General features: G+C 35.7%; 1 protein-coding gene across 2 annotated transcripts in view; it reads left to right on the top strand.

Annotated features, from left to right (window-relative positions):
• Positions 1-25,705, top strand: part of LOC149808205 (brefeldin A-inhibited guanine nucleotide-exchange protein 1-like) — a 180,671-nt gene that overhangs the window by 137,872 nt on the left and 17,094 nt on the right. For both annotated transcript variants that reach the window (XM_089974695.1, XM_089974685.1), the window contains 5 exons: positions 3,281-3,416; positions 10,110-10,248; positions 16,576-16,675; positions 21,450-21,546; positions 23,664-23,806. In XM_089974695.1, coding sequence (XP_089830821.1) covers positions 3,281-3,416; positions 10,110-10,248; positions 16,576-16,675; positions 21,450-21,546; positions 23,664-23,806 — 615 coding nt within the window. The remainder of the gene's footprint in view (positions 1-3,280; positions 3,417-10,109; positions 10,249-16,575; positions 16,676-21,449; positions 21,547-23,663; positions 23,807-25,705) is intronic.

Here is a 25,705-nt window from a genome sequence, read left to right as displayed (position 1 = left end):
TGGTAGGTCCTGTCCATGGTTGTTTGGTAGGCCCTGTCCATGGTAATTTGGTAGGTCCTGTCCATGGTAGTTTGGTAGGTCCTGTCCATGGTTGTTTGGTAGGTCCTGTCCATGGTAGTTTGGTAGGTCCTGTCCATGGTAATTTGGTAGGCCCTGTCCATGGTAGTTTGGTAGGTCCTGTCCATGGTAGTTTGGTAGGTCCTGTCCATGGTATTTTTGTAGGTCCTGTCTATGGTATTTTTGTAGGTCCTTTATTTCATGCCAAAATAACTCTTGGATGAGTTGGTCAAGACTTTGCAATACTTTTGAGTATGGCATTGAATTACTTTTAATAATGCTTAGATTCTTGTAGTAGAATAAATAGATGATAGTACACATAAAAAAGTGACCACCTTATAAAAAGGAAAAGTGATCCACCAATCAATTGGCACAATTTATTGCTTTAATATTGGCAGTTTTCCTTTTTGAAGAAACTGCTTGTGATTAACACAAGATGTTTAAGTTTATGTTGAAAATTTTATGATGATTGGACAAAAAGTATTAATCATAAAAATTGGAAAACCTTCTTAGATGACCCTCTAGTTCTTGTCAAACCAAACAAATAGTACCCACTTCATTATGATTATGTAATGTTTCCTAACAATAGTACACACTTCATTATGATTATGTAATGTTTCCCACAAATAGTACCCACATCATTATGATTATGCAATGTTTCCTACAAATAGTACACACTTCATTATGATTATGTAATGTTTCCTACAAATAGTACCCACTTCATTATGATTATGTAATGTTTCCTACAAATAGTACACACTTCATTATGATTATGTAATGTTTCCTACAAATAGTACCCACTTCATTATGATTATGTAATGTTTCCTACAAACAGTACACACTTCATTATGATCATGTAATGTTTCCATTATTATGATTATGTAATGTTTCCTACAAATAGTACCCACATCATTATGATTATGTAATGTTTCCTACAAATAGTACCCACTTCATTATGATCATGCAATGTTTCCTACAAATAGTACCCACATCATTATGATTATGTAATGTTTCCTACAAATAGTACACTTCATTATGATTATGTAATGTTTCCTACAAATAGTACCCACATCATTATGATTATGTAATGTTTCCTACAAATAGTACCCACTTCATTATGATTATGTAATGTTTCCTACAAGTAGTACACACTTCATTATGATTATGTAATGTTTACATTATTATGATTATGTAATGTTTCCTACAAATAGTACCCACTTCATTATGATCATGCAATGTTTCCTACAAATAGTACCCACATCATTATGATTATTTAATGTTTCCTACAAAAAGTACCCACATCATTATGATTATGTAATGTTTCCTACAAATAGTACACACTTCATTATGATTATGTAATGTTTCCTGCAAATAGTACCCACATCATTATGATTATGCAATGTTTCCTACAAATAGTACCCACTTCATTATGATTATGTAATGTTTCCTACATAGCAATCAATCTGATTGGTGAGTCATTCATTGGAATTTGTGATATGAGATAGTTACCTGAGACAAGAAGTTAATTGAAAGTCACAGGGACAAAAATAAAATATTTCTTCATTATCTCCTTATCTGTGCTTATAGTAAGTCGTTTAAAAAAATTCCATTGAAATGTCAAATTTTATTTTGTGAAGGTTAAGAATGTTGCAAAGTCCACATCTGTACCTTTAGTTTAAGTGGAGTGCATGAGAAAATCATATAGCTTAGTGTTTAAGTAGTGATCTTTCTGGTACTCGCAAAACCTGTACTTGTGATCCTGTCGTGGCATTGTATTTCAGCTATATTTATGTATGCATGAAAATACAGTATAGATTTGTGTTTATTCAATTTAGCAAATCTATGATTAAGTTGAAGGTGGTAACATTGAAAACAGTTGTGGATGGAGGTTTGTTTCTCTTAGTGTGGAAGTTGACAGATACTGAAAATAAGGTTTTCTTTGATTTGTTTTTTGGGGGTGGGTGGTAAAATTAAGTTTTTTTGATGCATAGCTTTATACCTGATTGAATGATTGACAATAGATGTTTTTGGGCACAACAGTACATAATACACTATTTAGTGGTGAGAAAATTGTAGTAAAGTGCCTTGCCTAGAAACACTAGCAGCCTGTTAGAAATTTAAGTTAAACATTCAAGCACAAGTCATTGGAACATTTAATTAAACATATACATAAAGCATAAATAGCCAGACGTGTATATAAAGCATAATTAGGCAAAATTCTTTGTGGTATGATTGAAATCAAGAGGGAAATTTGTTCATAAAATTTTATCCTTTTTTAAACTATATTTATGAAAATTAGATGAAGTAGGCATGGATTCATACAAATTATACAAGCATACACCTCTTCCCCATTATTATTGTCATAATTTGTCTAAAGATTTTTTTGTGCTTCATTTGCTTGTATAATACATTTTGGATGGTGATAAAGAACATGCTTGTTTTCTATAATAAGGCATGAATGTTTTATTCCAGGGATAAAAGTATGCTTTTTTTATCACTCTTGATTCATGGGCATTCTAGGTCTGGATGTTTTTAAATGTATGTCATTATATCTTATTTGAATATTGCAAGTTCATTTCTATGTTAGAAAAGCGTGTCTTCTCATTTGCTATTTTATCAAATCATTTCAACATCAAATGAACTGTAGTAGTAAAATTATATAATACTGAAATATAATTGTTTGGCTTTTGTCTTGTCTGTCTGTTAATCAGTATATTTATTTATCTGTCCAGCTGTCACACTGTTTGACTGTTATAGACGAGTCAAATTACGAACTCAGGCAGGAGTTTCATAATCAGTTTTCACGCCAAAGTTGCAAGTCGCTGTTTTCAGGGAATTTTAAAAACCAGACCATTTTATGATCATGGTTGCCATTACCAAAATAATTCAATTTCTGAATAGGAGTTTAATCTTGCTTTATAAATCAATTTTTGTAAGGAATTGAAAAAAATAAAAAAGTGAATTCTGAATTCTTAGGAAAAAATTTATATTTCAGAAGTCAACAATTCTATGAATGAAAGCACATTTTTGCATTATATTTTGATTTCTATTGATCGTAGTCTGTTTTGTGCAGAAATAATAATAATAATAATAATAATAATAATAATAATAATAATGATGATGATAGTAATAATTTTGTATGGTGTTAAGGTGTTTAGGTATGGGAGAACATTTATTTGATAAATGCATAGTGAATTGAAAGGTGCCTTTTCTATTATTTCAGAAAACAGAATGGATGACAACAACCTGTAATCATGCTCTTTATGCAATAATTGATGTGTTCTCACAATACTACGATGTGCTGTATCCAATTCTACTTAATGAATTATATCAGCAACTACACTGGTGTGTTCAGCAAGGTAATAATCACCATGTATGGACTAGCCTTGGTTTTCAGTCACTTCTCACTTTGTCCATATATTACCATGAACAAGTACTGTGGTCCCTAACTTTAAAATCCTTCAGTATACTGCTGTCCCTCTTATGGGTGTGTTCTTTGATCCCGATAGCCTTGGGTAGATATCATTTTGATATTGCTACTTAATTTATTTGATGTATTTTTAGCTTTTTTTATCAATGTAGGGCGAACTGGGCAGTCGAGTGGCTCTTGCCTTTACAGATTATTCCTACATCTTACTTCTGCCTGCATTGGTTTGAGTCTCAGCTCAGCCACCATGGGCATGTGAGAACATTGTGCCAGTAACTTCCCATGGGTCAGTGGTTCTTTCTGGGTCATTCCTTGAACAGATATACTGGCTGCAATGTATGACCTATCATGCATGAAAAATGTCATTAAACGCCTCAAAACCGTGCCAAACATTGACTCAAGATAGTTAATTGATAATGTGGTTTCACATCACTGAATATCCTCTTGTTTGTGTTATGTGCACAGTTTGTATATTTTTATGGCACTGCTTTGTTGAAAGATACCTTAGTATGAGGTAACCTCATTTATAATATGGTTACTTTGTATGTCTTCTATGTACAGTATTATAAAGAGGGAATGTTGGAATGTACCTCATTATAAGATGTCATTTATAATATGGTCACTTGTTTGTCTTCCAAGTACAGTCCATGCACGTGATTATAAAGAGGGAATGTACCTCAGTATATGGTGTCCATGTTTATAGTATGCAGGGTTGGTGCGTTCTTTTACAGTTTGGGAAAAATGAGATAGCATTTTCAAGTCCTTGAAAGTTTGGGAAAATCAAGCAGATTACTCTGAGGTCTTTAAAAGTCTTTGAAAATTGAAATAAACCCAAACATTTCTTTCCATAGTCACAATTAAAATTGTCCAAGCTTGTTAGATTCAGTTGAGTTTTCCTGGTTTCTTTCTTTTGATAACCAATTTAGTTTCATTGCTGCCACAATAACAAACGAGCATTGGTTTGGGCATCCAAAGTTGCCCTTGGTGGCGACTTCAGTAACACATGCACTCTTCATCAAAGCAAGCCGGCTACAATCTTCAATAAAAACAACACACCCTTCATCAAAGGAAGTCAGCACCATAACTATTTTCTGCGCATTTTTTTTGTTTTCTAATTTCATGGTGTTTGTTTTTCATAATCATCTAATGTTGTAAAGCTCTTAGAGCTTCTAAAGATTAGGTGCTATACAAAGTCCTCATTATTATTATTATTATAATCACAAATAAAATTGCCTAAGGTCATTAGATTAGGATGTAGTCGGTTTTCCTGGTTTCTTTCATTTGATGAATCATTCAGTTTGATTGGATGAGTCCATCAGCTTTGGCTATCAAAATGTTCATTACACTAATTCCAGATTTTTTTAACAAGACTGTTCAGCCAGTTGAATTTTGGTTACATTGAACAAGGGCTCACTATGTAGAAAGTTCACGAAAGTAAGACACGCTCAAGGATTCAAAATCTGTTCAGTCAATTTACATCTTCAGTTTTGTTTCACCTCGTGTTTAAAAATGCCAGGTCTTTGCTTTCTCAGCGATATCTGGCTTGAAAAAGAAAAATACAAGGAATGGTGGAAAAAGGCTATATAAAAAATAAACAAAAGGCGTTTTGTACATTATGAAAAAGACAATCAGTTTGGCTTCTCTTTCCAAAATGATTGAAGAGAAAAAACAGCAACTGTATTAATGCATTTAAAGCAGTGCTGGTGTCTGTTAAGAGAACAATTTATTTTGTATTAAATCTGATGCATAAGCTACATATTTCTCATGATTGAACAATATTGTATTTTGCATTCTTTGTTTTCTCATATAAAATAACTTGTATACAAAATGTTAGCGAGAATAGGTCTTAGAAATCTATGTTTGTGGTCTTTGAAAGTTTGGGGAAAGTCTTTGAATTTATCATTCAGTATTCTGTATGAACCCTGACATGGTGACTTGTTGATCTTCCATGTACAGTATTATAAAGAGGGAATGTTGGAATGTACCTCAGTATAAGATGTCATTTTTAACATGGTCACTTGTTTGTCTTCCAAGTACAGACCATGTCATTCATACGTGGTCATTTGTTTGTCTTCCGTGTGCAGACCATGTCATTCATACATGGTTACTTGTCTTCCATGTGCAAACCATGTCATTCATACATGGACACTTGTTTGTCGTCCATGTGTAGACCATGCCATTCATACATGGTCACTTGTTTGTCTTCCATGTGCAGACCATGCCATTCATACATGGTCATTCGTTTGTCTTCCATGTGCAGATCATGTACAGCATTATCAGTGATGCTGCAGTGGTGTGCAGTTGTGTCAATCATGCAAATTTTGTACAAATTAGCTCACTTTGAGAGAAGTGTTGCACACGAAATAATGCAAATTTGTTTAAAGTTCCCACATATAAAAATGTACTCTGCACAGCATAGTTTTTTTTTTTAAATTGTTAACCCTTAAAGTGCTTATCACAATATAAGTGCACTGCGAGTAGAGGTCCTGTAGTGCTGTCTGTTTTCAGGTATACAACTGTTCAAACATCATGGTACTTCAACTTCACACAAGTAGTTGTTAAATTTGATAGGCGCATGGGCCCTGGAACAAGCATTCTGTCATAGTTTCAACCTTGCATTCATCGAGGAAGATTTACAAATGCTTGTTTAAAATATGAACTACATAAAAAAAAAGCCAAAAGCGGACTTCCAACATGGTTCATCTTCAGAAGATGATTTCATTAGACAAATACTGATTGATGATAGCGATGTGACAATAATTTCTGAATTTTTTAAGCCTGTCAGATTAGTGGAGCTGGGAAAGTGTTACTGGAAATACCAGTGAGTGATTTTGAACCCAGAACTGATGTTCAATACAAGTCCTATGTACATGCTAGATAGACAAAAACAGATGACATGCTGGTCATCCACATATTCGGCAGAATTTTGAAATTAAATGTAGAAAAGGCATGATACCAAACCTATTTAAAATACACTGTTTAAAAGTAGAGGGCAATTTTCATTTCTTTTTTAAGAGGATTTAACCCTGAGGGATCTTGTGCTACAAAACTGTATAGCCCTCTTAGGGTTAAGATCAATCAAATAAATAAGAATCTAAATAGAAATTAAGAAGTAAGGATATTTATTTGATCTTTCTGAAGAATTAGACTCTAGCATTGATCAACCCTAAGACAGCATTATGAAGAATCAGACTCTAGCGTCGATCAATCCTAATACATACAGCAGTATGAAGAATCAGACTCTAGCATTGATCAACCCTAATACAGCATTATGAAGAATCAGACTCTAGCATTGATCAACCCTACTACATACAGCAGTATGAAGAATCAGACTCTAGCATTGATCAACCCTAATACAGCATTATGAAGAATCAGAGTCTAGCGTCTATCAACCCTAATACATACAGCATTATGAAGAATCAGACTCAAGCATTGATCAGCCCTAATACATACAGCATTATGAAGAATCAGACTCTAGCATTGATCAACCCTAATACAGCATTATGAAGAATCAGACTCTAGCGTCGATCAACCCTAATACAGCAGTATGAAGAATCAGGCTCTAGCGTTCATCAACCCTAATACAGCATTATGAAGAATCAGACTCTAGTGTTGATCAACCCTAATACATACAGCATTATGAAGAATCAGACTCTAGCATTGATCAACCCTAACACAGCACTACGAAGAATCAGACTCTAGCATTGATCAACCCTAATACAGCATTATGAAGAATCAGACTCTAGCATTGATCAGTCCTAAGACAGCATTATGAAGAATCAGACTCTAGCGTTGATCAACCCTAATACAGCATTTTGAAGAATCAGACTCTAGCATTGATCAACCCTAATACAGCATTTTGAAGACTCAGACTCTAGCATTGATCAACCCTAAGACAGCATAAGGAATCTGGCATAGAAGTTGGCAAAGCACTGATTCAAGAACACAGAAGTTTGGCAAAGCACATGTTAGTGAAATAACTTATTTTGGAGGAGAGATATTTTAGAGTACAAAGGAAGATAATAGTACATAATGCACTAATAATGGTATATAAATGAGATAATCTTATTTGCTTTCACAGATCTGCCACCTGAACGTTGTGGTCTGCACGGTATTATCATATTTTCCATGGACACTTACAATAAAAGTTTATCATGTGCTAAAGTAACTCATGAGAATATTATCATGTTTGAATAGCTAGTTTATCTAAAATGATCTGCATTCTGGAATTTTCCATTCTGGACCTTGCTTCTAGTGTACACATTTATTATAATAAATACCTGTTTTCTGAATTACTTTTCTTTTCAAACTAACAGCTCATTAATTCAATGACAGATTGTGCATTTGCACATATTTCTTCATGTTACCATTATTTCAGCCTCAAAATTAAATGTTCCTCACTGTAGGAATCACTTTAACCATGTTACTCTAATGGGTTTTAAACACTATACATAGCAACTTGGCCAACTGCCAGACGCCTGGAATGTTTTCTTGGTTTTCAAAGGATATTCATTACAATTTGTAGTTTTTATCACCTCTTGTGACTTTTTCCAATGCTAGTGCCATTGCTAGTGCTATTGCCATTGCTAGTACAATTGCTATTGATATTGCTAGTGCTGTTGCCATTGATATTGTCGTTGCTATTGCTAGTGCCATTGATATTGCTATTGCCATTGCTAGTGCTATTGCCATTGATATTGTCATTGCTAGTGCCATTGATATTGTTATTGATATTGCCATTGCTAGTGCTAGTGCCATTGATATTGTCATTGCCAGTGCTAGTGACATTGCAATTGCTAGTGCCATTGCCATTGCTAGTGCCAAAAGAGATATGAATAGACATCCACTAATGAAAAGTTGTATATATTTTATTTTTCTGATGAAAGAATGCACCCAAGAGGGAACACAGGTCAAGATTTGGGGTTATATGACAAAACTCAGCAGGAATTCTGCAAGCCCATGCTTAATGTGCAATCCCAGACTCCCAGCCAGACTGAGGCACATGGTTACAAAAATTATGTATCCTCTTCTATGACAGCATGTTGGGTTTGGATTTTGCCAACAAAATAAAAGCAGAGTAACAAATGTCCTTTTAATTCCAATTTTTGTGTATATTGGGAGTTGCAATTTTTGTGTATTTTGCCTTTGACTCTCTTCTACTGACATCATTGGAGAAGATCTTAAACTGTACCCTGTAGGAAAAACAGGGACCAATCTAGTTACTTTGTACACTAAGTTTTATGTTTACAACATGAGATTTGATACAAAAAAGAAAATCATTTAGACAATATGTTGATGACTGTGCATCACATTAATGGGTTAAAATAGCTATACACCTGGTAATTACAATAACTATACACCCGGTAATTAATTACAATAGATATACACCCAGTAATTAATTACAATAACTATACACCCGGTAATTAATTAGAAAGATGCTTCATTTAAAATAGCTATACATCTGGTAATGAATTACAAAGATGCTTCATTTTTTTTCACCCAAGTCCTTTTAGAATTGCATCTGGTGAAGGTTCTGAAGAAAATTTGTTTATGGTTTATTCAGAGTCCATATACCTATCTCATTAAAATTGCTTGAAATGATATTTATTACTCATGGATCTTTAAAACCATTAAATTTGGTGAATACCTTGGGTTGATCTACATAGGTTCAGTTGTGTCAGTTGATATACATAGGGTCACTTGGGTCAGTTGATCTACATAGGGTCAGTTGTGTCAGTTGATATACATAGGGTCAGTTGTGTCAGTCAATCTACATGTGGTCATTCGTGTCGGTTGAGCTACATAGGGTCGGTTGTGTCAGTCAGTCTACATATGGTCGGTTTTGTCAGTCAATCTACATAGGGTCAGTTGTGTCAGTCAATCTACGTATGGTTGGTTGTGTCAGTCAATCTACATAGGGTCGGTTGTGTCAGTCAGTATACATATGGTTGGTTGTGTAGTCAATCTACATAGGGTCAGTTGTCTCAGTCAATCTACATGGGGTCAGTTGTGTCAGTTGATATACATAGGGTCACTTGTGTCAGTTGAGCTACATAGGGTCAGTTGTGTCAGTCAATCTACATGTGGTCGTTTGTGTCAGTTGAGCTACATAGGGTCAGTTGTGTCAGTCAGTCTACATATGGTCGGTTTTGTCAGTCAGTCTACATAGGGTCAGTTGTGTCAGTCAATCTACGTATGGTTGGTTGTGTCAGTCAATCTACATAGGGTCGGTTGTGTCAGTCAGTCTACATATGGTTGGTTGTGTCAGTCAATCTACATAGGGTCAGTTGTGTCAGTCAATCTACATATGGTCGGTTATGCCACCTGTCCAAACTCCAGATTTTGGTGATTAACATCGTCTAATCTATACAGGGTCAGTTATATCACCAGTCTGTTGATGATGCAAATCATTATTTTAGCACAACGAAATTTAATTGACTAAAGTAAATTCAGTTTATTAATATTGTATATTTTTTCTTTCTTTGCTCTATTCACAGTGAGTTAACTTTAAGGACAGCTTTTTCTGTTGTTTATTGAGAAAATTAAATTTTTATGATTGCCAAAAATGTGTAATTTATGGTCTGATGTATTCATGTTTGTCTCACAAGTTAATAATGTGTTTCAGATAATGAGCAGTTAGCCAGATCTGGCACTAATTGTCTGGAGAATCTAGTTATATCCAATGGAATGAAGTTCCGACCTGATGCCTGGGACAAGACGTGTGCCTGTATGTTGGACATCTTCAAATCCACCATACCACATGCGTAAGTTTTATCAGTTATGTTATCCCAGATGTAACTTTTCTTCTTAAAATACATCACCTGATCATAATATCTTAGGAGTTACCTCACAAATCAAACCAGGGCTTCCAATAATGCGCAAATATGTGTCCTTGACACATTAAAATTAAAAATGACAGATTAAAACCCCAGCCTTTAAGTCCCATAGGATGCAACAAAAAATTGCTGACTAAATCGATTTCCAGCTTGCAGGAAAGGATGAGGTTTCACAAAGCAAAGGTCTGAAGGATTTTCTACATCGTCTATTGAGTTCATGCTCATTAATTATGCATTGTGTTCATTTGCAAGTGTAGCTGAATAAGTATAGTGCATGTGATCTCGAAAGGACGACACGCTAAGGATTCAAATTAAATTAGAAGATAAACCCTACGATAATAAATATTACAACCATTTGTTGCTTTCATGTAGAGACTTCGACAAAATGCCATTTGTTAAATCTGGATAAGTATTTTGGGGGTTAAACACATACATGCTAGGCATTATGCTTTTGTTGTAATCACTATGCCTTTTCACAACAAGTTATATTTTATCTTCTCTAATATATGGATTACGCTGTTTTCGTAAATTAAGACCAAACTCTGCCAGATATGTAGATCGCTTGATGTCAGCACTTAATCTAATATATCTACAGATATACCTGAGGGGACTGCTTAAATTAATAAGAGACATTGAGTGTATTGCTACAGCGGTCCCATTTCGCTCTGTGGTTAGTTTAGTGCATTGGTATCAGACACTAATACTGGCTCACAGGCACACATATGGAAGAGACATCCAGTACAGTGCCGCGATGGTCCCTGTTGTTCTATGGCCAGTTCAGTGACGTTGTGCCCACGTGGTGTTATGTATCCATGTCTGTAGATAGCCATGAAAGAGTCTATTTTTTTACAGTTTCAGTTGGCTTTATAAGGTTTAACACCATTTTTTAGCTCATGATAGAATATACATGGCAGCCAGAATATTTGGTAGAGGAACATTCTGGGTAGACTCCAAGAAGAACCACCAACCCACAGGCTCATATCCACATTGGTTGAGCTGAGACTTGAACTTGATAAGAGGTGAGATGTGTGAGTGGTCTGTAATTGTGAGTACATTAGATCACTCAGCCACTTGGAGCCTCTTCCCAGACCTATTATATATTCAAGAAGGCCTGGTACCATACTGATCCATTTCAGTTCAAATCCAAGTCCTACCAATGTTGAATGGCTCCAGAATGACTCAGCATGATTTTCTTCCATTATCAGATATGATGTTCTAGCCCCAGATGTCAGGACCATCAATGATACAAACTGGTATTATGACCTTGCCAACAAAAGAAGGAAATCATGGCGTTGTTCCATTAAGATTGAATTCCCATGTGGATTGTGTAGTCAGCACAGCTTCTGATATAGCCTTTTCTTTTGCCTGAATGGATAGGTAATGGTGATAAAAAATCACATAACCTGCCCTGGCACTATAACACTAACATCTGCATAACAGATCACATTGTCTTTATCCATTATAGGACCCATGTTGGTCTATGGCCAATATAATGCCCCTGTGCCTAGTTTAGTGCCTCAGTTTCTAATTGCCATGACAGACCCAGGTGCCAGGACACAGCTGTGTTCATCCGAGGACAGTTGTATGCCACAGCAGGGTTTCCAGACCATTCTGTGCCCCTAATCATTGTATGTTAACCTTCACTACAGACATCCCAAGAGATAATAAGTGTACCTCCTGTGTATTCAACACCAACAAGGTTACTTAGGTGGCTTTTGCTGCCAAAAGGCCAGTGGCACCCTTTGATTGGTTATAGATCCAGCTATCAATTTGTTCATTCAGCCATCATAGTTTGAAGTGGAAAATGTCCAGATAGATTGTCAACATTTTTTGCAAGGGAGACTAATTACATTCAGGGACTTGATATACCAGTTCAGGGTACCTTCCTTTGGTTTGAATGTCCTTACCAGGGTGTAAACGTGTATAATGGACAGAAATGTGTCACTCGTTACAGCCACCACCACTATAGTGATTTCCCCCTATCTGGTCAAGATTCAAAAAAAGCACAAGGTTTATTATATTCTTGATCAATATACACTATTGTTTTATGGAACCTCCAAGACTCCTGATCTCAAAGATTGTATGGAACAGTATGAACCTCCAAGACTCCTGATCTCAAAGATTGTATGGAACAGTATGAACCTACAACACTCCTGATCTCAAAGATTGTATGGAACAGTATGAACCTCCACCACTCCTGATCTCAAAGATTGTATGGAACAGTATGAACCTTCAAGACTCCTGATCTCAAAGATTGTATGGAACAGTATGAACCTTCACCACTCCTGATCTCAAAGATTGTATGGAACAGTATGAACCTCCACCACTCCTGATCTCAAAGATTGTATGGAACAGTATGAACCTCCACCACTCCTGATCTCAAAAATTGTATGGAACAGTATGAACCTCCAAGACTCCTGATCTCAAAGATTGAATGGAACAGTATGAACCTCCACCACTCCTGATCTCAAAGACTGTATGGAACAGTATGAACCTCCAACACTCCTGATCTCAAAGATTGTGTTGAAAGCAAGGGAATCAGAGTGCAATATCTGATTGCTTCCCACTATTGAGAAAAATGGATAAATGACTTGTTAAATCAGGCAATGGAAATTCCACAGAAATCTTAGCTATACCTAACCTGCTAAAATGACCTAAACAGTAGGAGTTTCATCAGAACCCAGTGGATCTATTTAACTTGCATGCCTAAATCACATCAAACAAGCCCTCAGGGACAAACATTTCACAGAGCAAGTAGTGAAATGAATTGCTTGGGTGAGAAGGCTCACCACTTTGAAAATGTATGCATTGAGTGGAAAATTTTCTCACAGTGGTGTGATCATGGACATATTCCTCTGCCTAAGGCATCATTACCCAAGATAGCCAACTTTCCCCTACAACTTTGTTAGCATCCATCACAAGTAAAGTTTATTATTCCACAACCTGAGACACATTGTGTCACCATGGGAAAAAGGATACAGAACAAAGCAAAGACCTTTTCAACCTGCTGATGAACTTTGATCTGCTGTGACTGAAGGCTTTGGCCCTGTGCCCAAAATGGAATGTACCATGGTACTGTTACAGCCGAATAAGACATCTTTAACCAATATCTAGTGCATCATTAGTCTATCAGATACAAGATCAGCTTCCTTACCAGGTTGTTTGGCAGCATCTCAGTGATATAGTTGTGACTTGTTGGGGTGGGAAACATCTGGTCAACCATCCATGTGGAGGCCAATGGAATCACTAATCCTACTTAGTTGTATCTTGAGAGTCAAAACATCATATACCTCTCAAATCCTGCCCTCCCTCAAAATTTGTCTTTTCCATCTATGTATTATATAGATGAAAGAAATAAACTCTCTCAGTGCACTTCACATTTCCACCCCTAAATGGCTACCTATGTACTGAACATTGTCATTTCCACTGCTAAATGAGTACCTATATACTGGACATTCTCATTTCCACTACTAAATGGCTACATATCTACTGGACATTCTCATTTCCACTGCTAAATGAGTACCTATGTACAGGACATTCTCATTTCCACTGCTAAATGAGTACCTATGTACTGGACATTCTCATTTCCACTGCTAAATGAGTACCTATGTACTGGACATTCTCATTTCCACTGCTAAATGGCTACCTATATACTGGACATTCTCATTTCCACTACTAAATGGCTACATATCTACTGGACATTCTCATTTCCACTGCTAAATGAGTACCTATGTACTGGACATTCTCATTTCCACTACTAAATGGCTACCTATGTACTGGACATTCTCATTTCCACTGCTAAATGAGTACCTATGCACTGGACATTCTCATTTTCACTGCTGAATGGCTACCTATGTATTGGACATTCTCATTTCCACTGCTAAATGAGTACCTATGTACTGGACATTCTCATTTCCACTGCTAAATGAGTACCTATGTACTGGGCATTCTCATTTCCACTTCATTATTGGTAGATTTGGATATATCTTTATCCACAAAATAAATGGATGAGCTAAGTTGTTTTAAAAGGGCTTCAGATTTAATTTATCCAGCCTCCTTTGCTTTCTTCTTGACTTTTGGAGATTCCAACCGATCCTGAAAAGGCAGAAACACAACTCAAGGAGATAAACTCCTTACTAATCAGGTGGGGAGATAGAATCTGTTTGCTGACTGAACTCTGTTGGGTTTTTCCCCAGGCTTTTTTTGTTTCAGTAGCCAATGGGAAGCTCAGATCAGTAATAGATTTCAGCTGGCTCAGCATATAAATAACTGGATTAAAATGGTACAGTTTGATTTTCCATCCAAAGGGATGAGATTCTGACTGACAGATTCCCTATCTACATGGCTCTGTACATGTTCCTTTTATTTGCATTCAAACGAACAACATACCAATTTCATTTACTCCCATTCAATTTTATCTTCAGCCAGTAGGCATTTACAAAATGCATAGACTGTATTATCATCCTGTTGAGATCGGCCTCAGCAGCAGCAACTGCCTCAGTGGCAAGTCAAACAATAGCTTCCTGCAGGAATTTCTCTGGAGAGATCACAATGAGAAATTATGGTCTGTACTGACATCATTTCATATGACTGGGGAGATCACCTTAACTGATCCTATTAGAGTTAGGAAATAAACCCTCATATCCAACAACCCTCGCATAAAGATGAAAATTGCATCATAGTAATGTTAGGGCTGTTCCAGTAAAACATATAATGGACCCAGGGAAGGCACTTTTAGATTTGGGTACTCATCCATTGATGCAATTTAGAATTTTCTTATCATTTTAATATGAACTCGTTGAAATCAAAGTACCCTGGTATATATTTTAAAAACTGCCTTACCTGGGTACCATATCTGCTTAAATGGAACAGCCCTTGGGAAATAAACTGATATCTCTCAATTTCAACCCTCCCATAAAGATGAAATTGATCTTTTCCATCAGTACATGTTATTTCATAATATAAAGATGAAAGGAAATAACAAATTACCTCCCCTTTCCCCTACCAGAGGCTACTTGTAGACTAAATGTTTTTTTGCAAAGTGACTACCTGTACATTAGATGCATTTCATGCATTTTGATCAAATGTTGTGTAAATTTAAGGAATATTTATACCTGCAATTATGTTTTAACCAATGAGATTTCTACCAAACATTGCTACATGATGCTCAACAAAGTGAGTGAAATTGTGTGATTGTTGTTGTTGTTGTTGTAGGTTTTAACACCATTTTTCAGCACAGGATAGGCTATACATGGTGACTAGTATAAATGGTGGAGGATGAACCCGGGAAAACCCTGGAAAGAACCACCGATCCATGAGAAGCTACTGGCAAGCTTTTCTACATAACTTCATTGGCCAAATCTGAGACTTGAACCCACACAGACAGGTGAGATGGCAGTGATCTGTAGCAGTGAGCACTTTAGACCACTCAGCCACTCGGGGCCCCATGTATGATTGTAGCTGAATCGTAAGCAGATTGTTTTTCTGTGCAGGTTTCTAGGCTGATTGCCAACAGAGATAAAGAAAGTTAATTTCATATATCATTCTATAAACTTGGACCTGGATACACATAAGTCACTTGGCTTAAACATTTGAGGTTTGTGTATTCCATGCAGACCCAGACCAAACTTTGTTGATGGCTTGCACTAAGGATGAAGCCTCTCAACTTTGGGATCAAATAGTCATAAAGCAAGGTCACTCTGCCAGGAAGAAGAAAATGGTCATAAAGCAAGGTCACTCTGCCAGGAAGAAGAAAATGGTCATAAAGCAAGGTCACTCTGCCAGGAAGAAGAAAATGGTAAAAAAGCAAGGTTACTCTGCCAGGAAGAAGAAAATGGTCAAAAAGCATGGTCACTCTGCCAGGAAGAAGAAAATGGTCAAAAGCAAGGTCACTTTGCCAGGAAGAAGAAAATGGTCAAAAAGAAATGTCACTCTGCCAGGAAGAAGAAAATGGTTTCTGCAAAAAACAAAGTTATCTAAATAGATGCCTGTCAAGCATGTAATTTGCTGTTTGTGATTCTATCATTCATTCCTTTCTCTCTTTGATCAGTCTTCAGAAATATAATGGTAAATATTTAAACAATTTTCGCATCAGGATACATTTTGCTACTGGTAAGTTCTTATAAAAAATAAGCACATATGAGCTCCACTAGTTTAAAAAATAATTGACTATGTTTAGATTTAACAGTATTTCTCTGCAAAATCTTCCTATGAAACAGAACAGTTGTATAACCATTGTGTTTTCATTCATTTCAGTTTGCTGCATTGGTCTCCAGAAAACACTGATCAGCAGCTGGAGCCTGGCTCCCCAGGACACCAAGACTCATCTGGAGATAATGCTAGTATAGATAGCAGGGTAATGAGTCATGCATATGGCAAACCATTAGGGCCATAATGTGTTAATGTTATTTGCTCTCAGCTTTAATAGGTGTGTTTGTAGATGGTAATGAGTCATGCATATGGCAAACTATTAGGGCCGTAATGTGTAAATGTTATTTATTCTCTAAGCTTAAATAGGCATGTTGCAGAGAAACTGTTAGAAGCAGGGTTCCAACGCTATCGGGAAATCAGGAAAAAGTAGGGAGAAATGATAATTTTTTTCCTGACCATGAAATGTCCTGGAATTGTGCAAATATTGATGAAAGTCTGGAAAAACCCAGGAATTTTCTGCCACCACTTGATGCCAGAAACAATCACGTAATTGAGTCATAACTAAACTGATCCTGAGTTAAATTTATCGAGTTCTAACCAGAATATTCAGGGGGTGCAGTTAGTAGCAGTTGGGTGCTTGCAATAAACATATATGCTGAGTCAATTCAAATGCTCAGTGGATTAGATTCGTCTTGTAGACTTTTATTTTCAAAGTCAGCTTGATATCCATCTTTCCTTACATGGAAGCTATGAAAACCACTCTAGCATAACAAGAGGCAAACATTGTGTTGGCAAAGCATAGTTGCTTACCAGATGGCCTAGCAAACTTTAAATGTTGTTAGATCGAGTGATACATGCATGAAATGGATATGAGAATTACTTATTGTCTCAGAAATTGTGAATATTAAAATCGAGTTGATGAAATGTGACCTGGTACACAAATCAAGCAACCCACAATTTCAAATGTTGTAGAGAAAAAATAAACCAATATTAAATGAAAGTTGTATACTGGTTGTAATTAAAATACAAAAACAAAAGAACACAAAGTTTTCCATATTTATATATTCCAAGAACAACTTCTGGAGTTTTGTTGTGCCACGTTGACATGTGCTGTCTGCTTAATAAATCAGACTGTCCAGATTGCTGGTTTTTACAAAAAGTATCTGACTTTCATTTAATATAATTGAATTTCTCTATAAGAACATTAAAATGGAGATTGTTGTTGTTATGACGTGAATAATGGACATCCGATGTTGTTTGAGATTCGTGAAGTGACTAGTAATGCAAATGGCGAGTACCGGGTCAGGTTTCATCAGTTTCGTAGTTTGGTCTAGTCTGTCAGCGAAATAAAGACATAACAAGAAAAAAAATCATTTTTCTATCAATAAATTTTCTGGGCCCGCTGGTTAATTAACTACTATATGTCGCTACTGCGCCATGGCTCAAATTCCAAATTTTCGATATGCACTTGCAAGGACCCCACACCCCAACCTAAATGTCCAAATATGACAAAAGTGGGGTGGGAATATTCGGAAGAAACCCAGATTAGGAAACAGACTAACATTCGTTTTAAGCCAAATTTATAGTCCGAATTGTTGAATCTCAGAGCTGAAATGAGAAATTGTCGTCCCTTGTATTTTATATTAAAAAACTATTCAACCCCCTGTACCAATACAGGTTTGGGGACTGGTTTAACAAATTACAAGAAGACAAGTTGACTTTAAAGAAAATTCTTGTGTCAAAATTTCAATCAACTCTTTTGAAAATGTTTTTAAATGATGGATTTTTAACCAGATCTTCTTAAGGAGGTTAGGGTGTTTGATAAATCTTGCTTAAGATTTTATTGGTGCAGATAACTTCAGGGTTAAACTCTCTTTGTTAGAAGACAAGATTCTAATTATTTGCATTTATTGTTTTTTTAATGCTGTAATAGGAAATGTTTACTTTCTATAAGATGCATATATATATATATATATATATATATTGCTTTAGAATTCTTTAGAATTAATGGTTTGAAAGAAAACAAAACTAATGTATGTTCATTATGTTGTTCCCACTTAGCAATATAATGCAGGTCAGCAAAATAAAGTTAGAATTTTTATTTTGTACATTGAAATGACTTCACATGCCAGTTTATAGAAATATAATCAAACTTGTTTTGTGTAATACATTTTGTGGTTTTGTACATCATGATCTATTCTGACTATGGAGAGTCTTGAAAGAGAAACATCTTTAGATTTAGAAAATGCAGGTTTTATAATCTCAAATGCTCTTAAATTCCATTCAGTAATGGTCACATGTGAACCTTGAAAATAGTTCATTTCATCCTGGAAATGACTTGGAAATTTATCTTTAGAAAAGCATGGGAACCATGTAGAAGGTGATAGTCTTAAAATCAAGCATTATCATGTTAGCATTAGCATGTATAATTGCTCTTTCCATTACAAATAATTGTGACTTTTTGTAAATTATTCTGGCAAGCCATCAAGGTTGTATCTTGTCAGTATTGCACATTATGATGGACTGAAATATATGACCAGTAAAGTATGGGTACCAGAAGTGTACCTTGAGGGAACAAGATACATTACCTGTTGAGGTCTTTGAGAGGCACCCAATCACATAATGTCATATGTCATCTGAATCTATATCTCATAGTACAATAATACTCCTGTTTTTAAGTCATTTCATTATGCGTGTGATTAGGATTTTTGACATAGCTTTAACAATTTTTCAGTCATATCACTATGTCTGCAGTGTGGCAGTTTATAGTGATGTCTAGCACTGGGGCATCATGCCGCAGACATGTAGCATGATGTCCAACCCAGTCACATTATCGTGAAACCAGGCTGACCAGTCCTAACACTAACCTCTTAATGCTGAGCGCCTAGCGAGGCAGCTGTTAGTACCATTTTTGTAAGTCTTTGGTGTGACTTGGCCAGGGATCGAACCCATAACCTCCCACTTCTGAAGGGGATACTCTGTTAGGCCACTGGATTGATTTTATGTCATTTGAATGTATCTAATCAAGGTTTAGTGAACAAATAAAAGAAAAATATAAAAAGAAAGGAAGAAAGAAAAAAAATTAGTCATATCACTATGATGTCTGCAGTGTGACAGTTTATAGGGATGTCTAGCACTGGGACATCATGCTGCAGACAAATAGCATGATGTCTCACCCAGTCACATTATTCTGACACCAGGTCGACCAGTCCTAGCACTAACCTCTTAATGCTGAGGGCCAGGTGAGGCAGCTGCTTTCCCTATTTTTATTATTCATTGGTATGACTTGGCTGGGGTTTGAACCTGTGACCTCCCTCATCTGAGGCGGACACTCTAACCACTAGGCCACTGAAGCGGTCTCTGTGAGGAAGTAAATCCCCCTCTTTGATGAGGTGCAACACCACAACCAAACCATAATGGTTGACAGGTCTGCTTCTTCACATTGATTATCCACCACATAATGAGCTAGTTAGTTTGTTCATGTTGTGAACCAAAAACCAAACTCACCAAATGTTATTGTAGCATGTCATCCTGTAACATCACTGTCTCTGCAAAGGATGTCCTGAACTCTTAATGAAGGCCTATGGCCTTAGATGGGACAGAATGGAAGGGTATGGAAATGGTCTACCCCCAGTATGACTGGTCAGCCTGGTTTCAGGATAATGTGGCTCGGTGGGACATCATGCTACTAAGATGGAGAAAAAAATTCCTGGGTCAATGATTTGCTTGATTTAGTAACATGTTTTCAGATAAGTTATATTTACCTCTACTTTACTTAAGCAATCCATTCATGTCCAGAGAAACATCTCCTGGCTCCTTTCAGAGATGTCATGATCAAAAAGAGTTTGGAGTTTAAGTTGTGGAGAGGATCGCAGTGGTTAAAGATGATAAACAGGTGGAAATTGCTTTATCACTGACTGGTGTCACATCAGTGCTATCTCACTACTCTCAGCACCAATTCCCCAGTGAAAAATTGTCTTTTCTTTGAAGATGATGAAGATGAGAAATTAGCAAGGGATACTGTTCCATAATTTCAGACACATTCTGACTTTATGGAAGAGACTGTGTTGGCTGTAACGAGGAAATCTCCAACTTGTGGTATAATTTCAACATATCTGAACCATGCTTAGTAACCTTGTTCCCAAATGGAATATCTCCTGGATGTTGATTCATCTAAATTTGAGCTACCATCGTCTATCTCACTAAAACTGATGTCACTCATGACTGGTAACTTGTGATAATATGGCTTCAATATTCAGAGTGAGTGAACTATATATGATATCCATAGATCCATGCTACATGCAGATCCATTCTGATTGCTCAGTTATTTTAATGGCACAACCTGGTTTCCATTCTAAGGACAGATTGCCATTACTAGAAGGTCACCAAATAAAATTAGCTTTATAATTTGTAGCATTTAGAAGTCAGTCAGGAGAAATTGGTGAAGACAAAAAATTCAGGAACCACTCATGTTTTGTTAAATAGTTATCCTGTGTGTGTGTATATTTATCATTATTAGCACCCATCACCTTGTGTGTAAGCACAGATTCCTATACCGTCTCAACCATGCACACATCACCATTAATTGATGTACCGAGTAGCTGGTATAGCCCTGGGTTAGAATCCCCATAGAGTACAAATGAAAATTATATAACCTATATGATAATGATATTTATTCATATTTATAAAATTTCTGTTAGTGTTATAACACATTCTGGATATGCAGTAAAAATCATGGAAATTGTTTTCTGGAGAAAGCATCCATTTGACCCAGATTTCTTGACCATCTCTCTTGCATTGGTCTTTTAGGCAGATGTCAAGCAGGTAAGCAATATCAGGCCTACTTCTTATTAATACTTATATCCCCTTTTTCTACTTATATCCCCTTTTTAATACTTATATCCCCTTTTTTATACTTATATCCCCTTTTTAATACTTATATCCCCTTTTTTATACTTATATCCCCTTTTTATTTTCAGGAGATGTCCCCAGAGAGCAATGTACGATTAAAAAGGGCTGACAGTGTTATAAGCACAGTATCAGTTGACTCTAGAGATCACAAAATCCCAAGATCAAGTTAGTGACAGTTGTTTGAGTCTTTTCTTCTTGCAGTTATATAAGATGTATTGCCCATTTAATGTATTAGTAAGCCTTTTAAATTAATTAAACGTTTTTACTGCAAAGCATAACTTAATATATTACTTACTTGTGGAGAAAGATGTGCACATCTGTTAGTCTCATAGACAGAATACTGGAGTACCAAGAGAAAACTTTGTTTTACTCTGGTACCGTCAACTGATTAATATATGTTCATAACTAACTGAGTAGCCTTGATGGATCTCTGGTTGATGTCAGTGGGTTGCAGGTTTAAAGAATGACTAGGCCAACCTGGGTTCACTGCCATTGTGTGTCTTACATCCTGGCACTCATTGGTATTAATTATCCTTTTATGTGCTGATGTATCATTAAAAACAAATCACACATAAAAGAACCATTGTTTTAAACTAGAACTCAAGTCCCAAAAATTTTACAGTATAAAATCTGGAGCTTTTGAGATTTCTTGTTTTAATAACTTAAAATGACAGTGGTAGGGGCATATTGTACTACCCTTGTCCATCCATCCATCCATTCATCATACTTAGGTTTTGGGTTTAGTTCTCTTTTAAGGGTTTGTAATGGGGCATCTGTGTTCTTGATGGGTTTCTTTTCAGTACATGCCCTGAACTCCTACTGTTATATTTTTATTAAGCAAGTATCAGTCTAATTTTGGGGTCTTGAGCCCAAGTTCAGAAAGTTTTAAAATATGTGGATACAGTTTCTGTTCTATCCACAACATCATCACATCAAACAATTCAAGTACAGAAAAATCTGGATTTTCTAAACTTTGGTTCCTCTTCTTGCTTGATGAATTTTATAAATGTAAGGACTCCAGAGTTCCTATATTAATTCAGGAGTTAAAATCTTGAAGTGATGTTTTAACAGCTTTGATCATACATTGGCCAATTGGTAGGGCTTCAGTGCAGGTGTATCTGCTACTGTGCTATCCATGGCTCCTCTATGATCTTTTGACCAATATTCTAACTTGACTGTTTTCAAAATTGCAAAAAAGTTTGGTAAAACCACACCCAAACATAGTGTAAGTGATTAGGCTAAAAGTGAGATGAAGGCATCAGGTTTGACAGTGCCGTTTGTTATAATTTTTTTGTGTAATCCCGTGATACTGCTCTGTTTTGCAAAAGGCCTTTTCTACTTACTTTGACAAACTTGTCTCTGTTTATAATAAAAATTAAGCTGATCATATAATAGACCTGAACCAGACTACTGCCAAAAATTATTGTAAATTACGATGGGTAAAATCTAGATAAATTGAAGTTTTGTCTGTTTATATCTTCAAATTAGATTTTGCTTTCTTTTGATGATGAATAATGATCAAGATAACATTTTAATACTCCATCTTTACACTGTTTCAGATGCCAAAAATAATTAACTTTTTTGACATCTCAAAACTTTGAGACGAGAAAATAATTCCTAGCAAAACTGTCCAAAAACTTAGCATTGGGCTTTGTCTAGATCAAATATTATTTTGTTTCTGGGGTAGCCTAATTAATGATATGCTGTGTAAATACAACAGCCTGATTAATGATTTGCAGTGTAAATACAACAGCCTAGTTAATGATTTGCAGTGTAAATACAACAGCCTGATATGTGAATTACAGTGTAAATACAACAGCCTAATTAATGATTTGCAGTGTAAATACAGCAGCCTGATTAATGATTTGCAGTGTAAATACAACCGCCTAATTAATGATTTGCAGTGTAAATACAACAGCCTGATTAATGATTTGCAGTGTAAATACAACATAATGAAAATCTTTGTAGACTATGTATTGAATGGGTTTTTGCATGCTATTGTTTACAGTAATATATTTATTTGAGCAATTAGAATGGGAATAAAAAAATACTCAGTGTAAGGTGTACATAAGGAAAAATGTTTCAAACACTTTATAATCTGCTGAATCAATATTTTTTCTCTTTCATTTTGTTTCAGCATATTTATTAGATATACATCTCTAAAAAACACAATGCTTTCATACACGCCAAAAAAAGGGCTTATGAACAGCAGGTATTCCAACAGGTTGCAATTGAAATTGAATGAATTTTTTTTATCTGATTGTTATTCATTTACATTTCAGAAGTGAGTTCAGAGCAGAAGTTATTCCAGAGTCTGCTAATCAAATGTGTTGTACAACTGGAGTTGATTCAAACCATAGACAACATTGTTTTCTTTCCCACAACAAGCAAGAAGGAAGATGCTGAGAACTTGGCAGCTGCACAGGTAACTTAATGCTCCAGTCCATACTTCCATCAGCCTTTGCTTGTCAGCCAGTCCATGAGACACACTTTTATTTCTACTGTACGTAACTTTGGAATGGTTGGAACTAAAGGGATGAGATCTGCTTAAAAGCATGACATTACTAAAATGTGTACCATTCCAGAGGAAGTCCTGCCCAGTTTAACTAAACATTTGAAAATTTCTTCCGCTAATTGAGATTTTGGAATATTTTTCTTATTAGAAAGTTGGTAACAGTCACAAAACTTACATTTGCCTTTCATATATGAGTCTTGCCTTATTGTGATAAAATTTTGAAGATTTCTTCACATTTAAGAAATTCTTCATCTATTTTTTTTAAGTATAAAATGTTTTCCATGTGTTAAAATTTATGACAAAAACATTTTTTTGCATCCAGTTCGCTATCATCACATTTTACAAAAACATTTTGCATCCATTTCGCTATCATCACATTTTACAAAAATATTTTGCATCCATTTTGCTATCATCACATTTTACAAAAACATTTGCATCCGTTTCGCTATCATCACATTTTACAAAAACATTTTGCATCCATTTCGCTATCATCACATTTTACGAAAACATTTTGCATCCATTTTTTCTATCATCACATTTTACGAAAACATAATATTGTCTGAAGCATGATAAGCATGCTAATTCATTCTGAGGGAAAGAAACTGAATTTTAGTGAAACCATGGCTGACCAAGTAACCAGGTAACAAAATATATGAAAAGGCATTTGAGATAAAAGAAAGTTTCTTGGATCAGCATGCTGGTGTATGACCCCTTGAAGGTGAAGGTCACTGATTATTGTTACTGTCTTTACCGTTCCTCTTTATTACTTAAATGCCATTGAAGGTAAAACCATAAAATTAGCTTCACATTTGTATCAATACAACACAGCATTTTGTGTATGACATTAATACAGCTACTACAATATATACTTGCTGATAAGTCCAATCCAACTGCAATCTGCACAGATACAGATCTACTGCCACTAATAATGTCCCAGTTTGTTTGAAGTAATCAGTACAATAAACAATATAGACCCTGATCTGCTACTGCATTATCCATCAATAGATCAGGGTCTGTGATGTTAGCAGTTAGACCCAACGTATCAGCAAGTGCATACGCTATTGTGACCTCTCCATGATAGGCAGGAGACAGAAATTCCTTAATCTGCTTGCTTGACCTTGTCATTGAGGACTCAAAGTATAATTCCTAGTCTTCATCAAAACTCGTTGGCATCATGGCATTTTAGATTTGTAAATAATCACAATATGTCATTAAATGATGCTGCTGCCATTGCTGTATAAAGCATGATTTTCAAAGGGTTTTTGTTGTAAACTAATTTAGACTGATTTCGTGATATGCAATATTTGTACAGATGATGCTGATCTAGCTAGATATGAAAACCATAAACAGAAATACAGAAAAACTTTTTCATTCATCTTGAAGATTTCTTGGGAATTTATGACCAGTTATGACCCACTTTTAAGACCCTCTGTAACTAAAATTAGAGAAACCTTGAATGGACAAAGTGCTAAACAGAACATGACCAAACCTGACCTGAAGAACTTTGTTCTTTGTTAAAAATGATGCCAGTCCATCAGAGATATGACCCAAATCACTTTTTCTCAGACAGAATTTAGCCTAATTTAAAAGAAAGCATCCTGGCATGAATGAAGACCTTTCTTCTTTGTACAAAATGATGCCAGTCCATCATCAGATATGACTCAAATCACCTTTTCTCAGACAGAATTTAGCCTAATTTAACAGATAGCATCCTGGCATGGATTTAACAGAAAGCATCCTGGCATTAATTTGACAGAAAGCATCCTGGCATGAATGAAGACCTTTGATGCTGATCCACCATCAAATATG

Source organism: Sinohyriopsis cumingii, chromosome 1, assembly GCF_028554795.1.
Source record: "Sinohyriopsis cumingii isolate HCF-2022 chromosome 1, ASM2855479v2, whole genome shotgun sequence".
Lineage (NCBI taxonomy): Eukaryota > Metazoa > Mollusca > Bivalvia > Unionida > Unionidae > Sinohyriopsis > Sinohyriopsis cumingii.
Note: the sequence above shows the minus strand (reverse complement) of the source record. Positions and strands in the feature narration are given on the sequence as shown.